At 46.2% G+C, this 8352-nt stretch overlaps 1 protein-coding gene across 1 annotated transcript; it reads left to right on the top strand.

Moving 5' to 3' along the window:
* Positions 1 to 298: 298 nt before the first annotated feature.
* On the top strand, positions 299 to 4942 carry LOC147260662 (calcium release-activated calcium channel protein 1-like). Its single transcript, XM_086207359.1, has 2 exons — positions 299 to 507; positions 1796 to 4942. Exons 1-2 carry the CDS (start codon positions 394 to 396, stop codon positions 2339 to 2341), a joined length of 660 nt encoding a protein of 219 aa, XP_086063485.1. The 5' UTR covers positions 299 to 393; the 3' UTR covers positions 2342 to 4942.
* The last annotated feature ends 3410 nt before the right edge of the window (positions 4943 to 8352 follow it).

The raw sequence follows: 8352 nt of genomic DNA, 5'->3' as shown, positions 1-8352 counted from the left end.
ATAAACTATATGTCTGACGCTCACGTTGAAAAATGTAACTCTTCACATTTGTTCAGCTCCTCTGGAGGAGAAGCCTGCCGGGTCCAACAAAGCCCTGCCCGCCTGCAGAGCTGCGAAGGCGACGGGAGGCGCGTATCTATAACAGGCGCGGGGAGGCGAGCTCGTGCAGCCCTGTTGGATTGTGGGTATCTGGTGTTTCTGACAGTCAGCTGCTGGCAGGAAAAGTGTTGTCAAACTTTGATAGCTCTCTGTCTCTCTCGTTTTTATCTCCCCCCCCCCCCTTCCATGCCAGACCGCAGCGCTACCTCACTTCCTCTCTCCACATCGCTTCAGCGAGCTCAGTCCCGCAAACCCGTCTGCTGCTGATTCGCGGAGACCTGCGGAACTTTCGGGATGAGTTTGAGCGAGCACTCCATGCAGGCTCTGTCCTGGAGGAAACTCTACCTGAGCCGAGCCAAACTCAAAGCCACCAGCCGGACTTCTGCCCTTCTGTCGGGGTTCGCGATGGTGAGTTCCTGTCGACTCTTCTGCCGCCTCTCACACGACACAAAGTTTACTGCAGTTGCTCGTGACGCAGGCGATTGTGTCCGAGGTCTTGACACTGTCCAGGCCCCGACACACGTCCAACTTTCACCATTGTGTCTTTACTGTAACCAGCGGAGTGCAAGTAGGTCAGAACAAGTAGGCCGAAGCCTCCCAGCACTTCGTTCACGCAGGACTTTGTTGAACTTGAAGGCGTTTCTCACACGGAACAAATTACGAAATAAAGACTTTAAAAAAAACATCAATACAGACGGCAGGTGTTGTGCAAAAAAAAGAAGAGGCGATTTTATGCCAGAAAGCGATCCGCGGGAGCGCGCACCGTCCATGCGCTTATCCGTCCACAGCTGCTTGAGTCTGTATCGGTCCTAACGTACATAAATACATACATACACAGTATCTGTCGCTCCAGTCTTCATATTCTAGTTCATCAGGCTCTCATACGTCTGTAAGCAGGCGCGGTGTCAAGCCGCCTCCCGCTGAACCAAGTGATGAGCCGCGGTCACTTTCTGGCAACTGAAAAACTGCGTTTTATAGGTTTTATTGTCCCTTTTGAAGGTTTTCATTCCGGTTTAACGGTCCGAGTGGGCTCGTATCTGTCAAATGCAACACGTAGGAATGAAACGAAGCCTCTCAGTCCCGAGTTAGGAGCCCGATCGTTTATTGGTCAACTGAAAACTGCACTTTATAGGTTTCACCGTCACTTTGAAGGTGTTGGTGTTGGTAAGATGAGCTGGTTGGGCCATCCCCTTTCGAATGTAATGAAATTAAACGAGACAGTACACTTTGAGACAGGAACACCTTTTCCTGTTCCTGTTCCAAGCTGAATCACTTGCTTTTGCAACTGAAAAACTGCGCTGAGGTGTTGCTTGTTCCTTTAAAGAAGAGCTGAACGGACTTGAAGAGCCGTAACTCACACAGACGTCTAAAACGTGTGCATGATTGGAATGTCATATATGTACATATGTTGTGAAACAAACAACCTGTACATACATGTGAAACCTAGAAGTGATTGGAACAGTTTCACACGCCGGCGGCCAAGCCAGTACTAGTAAGTATGTTCTTATGTATAATACAGGCTTTGACATAAATATTTTTCATCGTGAATTTATGTCACTGATACCAAAAAAAACAACAACTGACTTTTGTCTGCGCTGATGACATCATACCCTGGACTCCACAGTCTTCAATATACACTGGATCCTGCCTGGATGCAGTAAATGCTAATATCCCTCCTGTGCGATTTCTGTCCCAGGTGGCCATGGTGGAGGTGCAGCTGGAGCGGGATTACACCTATCCCCCGGGGCTGCTGATCGCCTTCAGTGCCTGCACCACCGTCCTGGTCGCAGTCCACCTCTTCGCCCTGATGATCAGCACCTGCATCCTCCCCAATCTAGAGGCTGTCAGCAATGTGCACAACCTCAACTCTGTGAACGAGTCTCCGCACGAGCGCATGCACCGCCACATTGAACTGGCCTGGGCTTTCTCCACCGTCATCGGCACCCTCCTCTTCCTCACCGAAGTGATGCTCTTGTGCTGGGTGAAGTTCTTGCCCCTAAAAAGCACCAAGGACCACAACGGCACCATAAGCTCCGGCGAGGCGGCCGCCATCGCTTCCACCTGCATCATGGTGCCGTTTGGAGTTGTTTTTATTGTATTCGCCGTCCACTTCTACCGTACGCTTGTCAGTCACAAAACGGACCGGCAGATTCGAGAGCTTGAGCAGGTCATTCGGCTGCAGAACCAGCTGGACCACAGGGCCGAGAACGACGAGCTGAAGGTCGCCGGCCCCTTCCCTTGATCGCAGCCGATTAGCGTACAGCAGCAGCGGAGTCTTAGCGGGCTTTTCTTGTGAAAGTAATGTTTGTGAACGGTGCTTTATTTGTCAGTTTCATGTGTTGATCTTTGGAGGTCTTGACCCAGTCCACTTGGCTACTTCTGCACATGGTATAGAAGAAAAAGTGTTTTGGCTTTAGCTTTGATGTAAGTCCCTACTCCAGGCTGTGACATTTCTGTGAATTATAGCATATCATGGGAATATTGACTATTTAACGTTTGCACTTGTATGTCGTATCTCACAGAAAGTGTCCATTTTTACGAGCAAAATGATTTATATGAGAAACGACAGTAGAAAGCAGGTACAGGTCGAAAGGGGTCTGAATAAGCTAGCAGGTCATATTTCATGCTTTACATCAGTACGTGACAGCGTATATTGTAAGTAGCAAGGATGTGCTAACTTCCTAATCGCATGTAACTCAAATTGCCTGTTGATCAGATGTGCCACCCCTCCCCTTTGATTAATGACTGAAAGTCTGAGACAGCTAACGCAAGCTGCAGAAACGACCTGAGCCACAGCCCTTGGTACTGTCACAACCTCCCACCATAAAGTCGTGCTTACCGGACGTAAGTTAGCATTGCTGAACATCTGGTTTCCTCATCTCAAAGTCAGTGTTTCTTGGACTGGGTTCAGTAATGTGCCTGAACACGAGCTTTAGATACACTGCCTGGCCAAAAGCAAGTCGCCACTTTAAGCAAATAGGTAGGAGCCTCCTATAGGATAATTACTGCATGGACGATTATCTCTCAGCTGGCAGCGAGTTGTTTAACCCCAGCTGATGCAACGAGCAGATTCTCATTTCTTGAACAACCATGTGGAAAGACACATCCTGGGGTTGTGATAAAGATGTCAGACTGTTTGAGAAGGGTCAAATCATTGGCATGCATCGAGCAGAGAAAGCATCTAAGGAGAAACTACTAACACTGGGTTAGGGACTGTCCAACGCATCACCAAAAACCGGAAGGGTGGTGGGGAACCATCGTCTTCGAGGAAAAACGTGGTCGGAAAGAAATCCCGATTGGCGATCACCTCAAGGTTTGGTGACATCAAATCGAGGAAAAACCACAGTAACTTAAATTTGTTTGGGAGCGTAAAGATTGGACTCAGGACCGATGGAAGGGGGTTCAGAGAAGAAGGTGGTCTGAGCCCAGATCACCCTGTTCCAGAGCGACGGGTGCATCAGGGCAAGAAGAGAGGCAGATGAAGTGATGCACCCAGGCTGAGGGGGCAGAGCTACAACCTGGGGTCGCTGCACTCGGTCAGGTCTCGGTGCAGCGGCATTATGTGCCCAAAGAATGGAGAGGTCAGCTGACCACCTGAATGTACTGAATGACCAGGTTGTTCCATCCATGGCTTTTTTTTTCTTCCCTGATGGCTCGGGCATATTCCAAGATGGCGATGCCGGGATTCATCGGGCTCAAATTGTGAAAGAGAGGTTTAGGGAGCATGAGGCATCATTGTCATACGCATGGATGGGCCACCAGAGTCCAGACCCTCACCCTACTGGGAATCTTTGGGATGTGCTGGAGACGGCTTTGTGCAGTGGTCAGACTCTCCCATCGTCAATACAAGATCCTGGTGAAAAATTAATGCAACATTTGACGGAAACAGATCTTGTGACATTGCAGAAGCCTATCGAAAACAATGCCACGGTGAATGAATGCGTGCCCTAACCAAAGCCTAATGTAGGCGTTCGATTTATTTATTTATTTTTTGGTGGTGACTTTTTTTTCCGGCCAGGCAGTTTATTTCACTGTGTCGTCCCACGGCATGAAATATGTGAGTAAATACTGAACTCGAGAATTGTGAGGCGTTTGTGTGTGGCAAAAAATGTCAGTTGCGTGTAAGTGACTTGGTGATACTGCAAACGTCCTCATCATCAGGGCAAGAAGGGAGGTTCCCAGCTAAGTTGTGGTGATCCGATGAGCTGTTGTACTTTAACCATTTCATTTTTGCTTCCAGAATCCTCCCAGTGGTGGTCATTTGTGAAGATTATCTTTATGATCAAAACCTGTACGTCTCGCAAACTTTTGTTCACTACGGAGCTCTTTTTTTTTTTTCTTCCTGTGGTTGAAAATCCAGTGTAGTCCTTCACCACACTGCTGCCGGGTGAAGGGCGATCGGTGCTCTACACTGTCTCAATATCACCTCTTGAGGAACAAAGCGGTATTACAGGAAATGTCAAACGTTCCCAAGCTTGTCCAGTTGCCTGCAAGTGATCCCTTTAATATTGCCCAAGCTAGGATGCCAGGGCCCGGGTGCTCACCTGAGATCCAAACCATGATGCTAAACTGAACGTGCACATTTTTGTTTGAAAGTGAATCATCTTTATCAGAACAATATTCATTTAAATGATTAGAGAGTTTGTGGTCTATGTAGATAGCTGCGATGGCGCTGTCTGGGGGTTTCCCTCAGTCATTTGTCTCTTAAGGCGGACACAATCACACCCTTTATTTACTGCTGGTGGTGGTGGTACACTGCGGCGTTGTTTCCTGTGGCGATAGTATTAATTTATTCCTTTTTTTTTTAACCTTTGGCTTTAAATAGGCTTTGCAGGGAGCAAAACCAAGCCTTTATTATCAGAACAGATAATAGAACTGCTGTTTCTACAACCAAAAAGACTGGTTCTGCAAGAAACGTTACAAAAACAAGTTGCTAAAGTGTTTCATTATTTTTAATAATTTAGCTTATTGAAGTTTGCTTCTGTCTTTGCCCCTTGCCTGCAGTTTTTTTTTTTTTCCTCCTGCAGCTAACATGTTATCTTTCTTTCAATGTAACTGATGAAAGTAATTCTGGAGGAGGACTTGTAATAAAACTGGTCTTCGGTTCTTCTGTTGCCAATACAGAAGAACGTTTGGCTGTTATGTAGGCTGTTAAGAAGGCAAATGTTCATGTGAACACATGCAGTCGTAATATAAACACAACTCAAAATGGAACCTAGTCAGGGACGCTTTCCAACAAATAGTTAGAGGCACTGCACATGTTTTTTGCAAAGGTCATAAGAAATCAATCAGGATTTTTGTTTATTTTATATATATTTTTTGGTATTTGCTTCCACTGTAATCTATAAATGTGCTTTGACTGATACAAGTACTACATAGGAAATGTGTTGAGGTTTGCATCTTTTTTTCTTTTTTACTTTTCATAGTTGATAGTTTACAAGCTTGAGTGTAACAGATTCAGTGTGGAATATCTGGCGTGTCATTTTTGTCCCTTGGTGTATTTTTTGAACTGTTTTACTTTTAACTATATTCTCGTCTTTTGTGTCGGCACAAAAACTCTGTCCGAAGCTCAAATGAGCACACGCACGGTTCGTAGTGTGTGTGTGTGTGTGTGTGTGTGTGTGTGTGTGTGTGTGTGTGTGTGTGTGCGCGCGTGCTCATATTTAGGACAAATTACAATCATCGTTTATTGTCTGGCGTGACAGTGTCTTGGCAACGTTGTCATACCAGTACACTGAACACCAGAGCCACAACGTTCACCCCTGAACTTGTGAAGTTACTGCAACACCCCAGAGAGACAGCATCTGAGACGCCTGCCACAGAAACGTCCTCTGATCGCTGTGACTCTGCTCCTGTGGCTCATTTATTGATCCGTCAGACTGTATGTTACTGTATATGCTTTAAGAACATTGAAGGATCTGTGTTTTGGCCTTTGTGTGGTTAAAAACTGCTGCTTTCCACACCGGTGAGGTTCACCAGGACTTTATGCTGCCAATTTGAAAATAAAATACATTTGGGATGAAGTGTGAGTTTTATTGTACTTCGTAGGTGTGTATTTTTATTATTTGAGTCAAAATACCAGGCTGGTTAGCCAGAATCATGCATCCGTCTCTCTGACCTTTTCCAGCATTGTTCTTGCAGCCTCGTACCTTCAGAGTATTTTGCAGAACTGCATAGACTTTCCTTCCGACTCATCAGTAACAAACCAGTGATTTCCTCTAGCCTGACATCACACTCCCAAGTGTTGGTGAGTGGGAATGTTTTGATGAACGGGAGGATGAGAGTGTGGTGACGGCCAGTAACATCCACTGGTCTGACAGCTGAGAAGCATGGCAACAGCTCAACAAACAGAGTCGCACCACCAAATGATATCATCACCAATCTGCAGCCTAATAAAACCTAGGAGTGACTCTTTTGTCATGGCGAGGTCCAATTATCTGCATTTACAGGAATGCACTGACTTTTGGGAAATATTCTCATCTACCAAAGCCAGAAAAAAAGAGAAGCACTCTTCTCTCCTCTGTTCGGCGGCAAACACTTCTAGTCAGCAACAAACATTTGATTCTACTGACTAAAGTTATGTACTTTATCTGATTCTAAAACTACAGCCCCTCTTACTTTTCAGTTGTGGATTTCAAAGTCAATGTTACGCACAACCTCAGTTCCATGAATAAAGGCACAGACTCTTTTCGACAAAAGTTGGATCTAATGAGCTTTGACAGAGGTATGCTAACCTGCCCATCTACTTCCATTCATTTAGCTAAGCTAACTCGCCGTCTTCTGGACTCTCCCTAATACAGCGCAGAGGAGAGGACCATATCTGCTTTTATTTTCCCACTAAAGGCTGAGTTGAACCCAGGATGATGAGCATCCATCATGAAATGCTGCCGCACGGCAGAGTGTCTCACAAACTCCTGCTCACAGGGGTCATGTGGGGAAGCGCGTTCCTCATATTTGTGTAGCTTCTCCCATTTTTGACTCCTTACGTCAGAAAAATGATCCAAACCTTTTATTATCCAGGAAAACAATCAGTAATGGCACAAAGTACGTCACTGTGATCAAAACGCGATGGACACATATCACCAGTGCGGGTCAGATGTTTTTGGAGGAGGGAGGAGCCGCATCGCCTCTGTCAGCACCATCAGTGCCAAAACGACCTGCATATTTAACACAGTACAGCACCACTTACGTAAGACTGCAGTCAATGGCGTTCAGTTATCGCCATCAACGAGGAATAAAAGCACACACCCTCAGGCTTGCCGTACCTGCTGAACGGGGTGATTTGGTGGCCGTACCCGTGATGCCATTGCCACTAAAACTAACAATCTTGTAGAAAGTTTTGTCAAGCTCAGATGGGGCATTTTTATGTGTGAAAGCAAAACTTGGCCTCTTAATTGACTGTTTTTTTTGTTTTCCTTTTGAATCATTGATATTTTCTTTGATTGAACTTCATCCATTGATGTAGTTTTTAATGTTAATGTAGGTGAAAATCCTGAAAAGGCAGCGGACTGCCCAGTGTGGCTCTTACCTCCAGAGAGCTTCTGCGGTGCGGTTGATGAGGTGCTGCCCGGCCTCTTACAATAACAAGCTTGAGCTGCCCCTGCTGGATGATGTGCGTTCTGTTTGCTCCTGCTCCACTCCACCTCCTGTTCTAAGGAAAGACAAGTGAGGGTTCAGCATTAAGTGACAGTTGCTGCTGGCGCTGTTTATACTGAAGAGATAATCCAAAGATAAACAGAACCTGCAGTCCAAGCTGAACGAGCTCCCAGTCAGTTGGACGCCATCGCTCCGAGGTGGCAGTTTTGAAGTTCTTCCTTTCACACCTGGAACCACACAACCTCCTCCTCCTTCTCTCATTCCCACACTGCTCCACCTTTCACCTCAGTCCGAAATACCTTTTTAGGCTATGGCACGAATGATGATGACGATTGTTGTTGCCGTGGTAACCTCGTTCTTGGAACGCCACCCGATGGACTGAGCAACAAGAACACGCGCACCCACAGGAACGAATAAATGCTCCATCCACCTAAAAAGCTACGTTCTCCACTGCCTTTGTCCTGCTGAATATGACCTTGTTCTCTGTTCTGCTGCTATGAAGTCCATTTGGTAATCACTTGCTTCATAAGTGGTTTGTTCACATTGCCCGTCAGCGAAGGTTCTTCAGTCATCCGGGTCATGGAACCTCTATATTGCTTGTCGTTCTCAACAGGAAGAAGATTGTTGGATCAGAGGCGGAACTTAGGAAAGAATAGA

The sequence above is a fragment of the Aulostomus chinensis genome, chromosome 6, assembly GCF_037954235.1.
Source record: "Aulostomus chinensis isolate RoL2024-O1b breed Wild chromosome 6, RoL_Achi_v1.0, whole genome shotgun sequence".
In the NCBI taxonomy this organism is placed as follows: domain Eukaryota; kingdom Metazoa; phylum Chordata; class Actinopteri; order Syngnathiformes; family Aulostomidae; genus Aulostomus; species Aulostomus chinensis.
Note: the sequence above shows the minus strand (reverse complement) of the source record. Positions and strands in the feature narration are given on the sequence as shown.

Bases quoted from the DNA above. Each gene is read 5' to 3' on its own strand.
- LOC147260662 (XM_086207359.1), top strand. From the start codon at position 394: ATGAGTTTGAGCGAGCACTCCATGCAGGCTCTGTCCTGGAGGAAACTC. The intron at 508-1,795 runs GTGAGTTCCTGT...TTTCTGTCCCAG, and splicing joins TTCTGTCGGGGTTCGCGATG to GTGGCCATGGTGGAGGTGCA.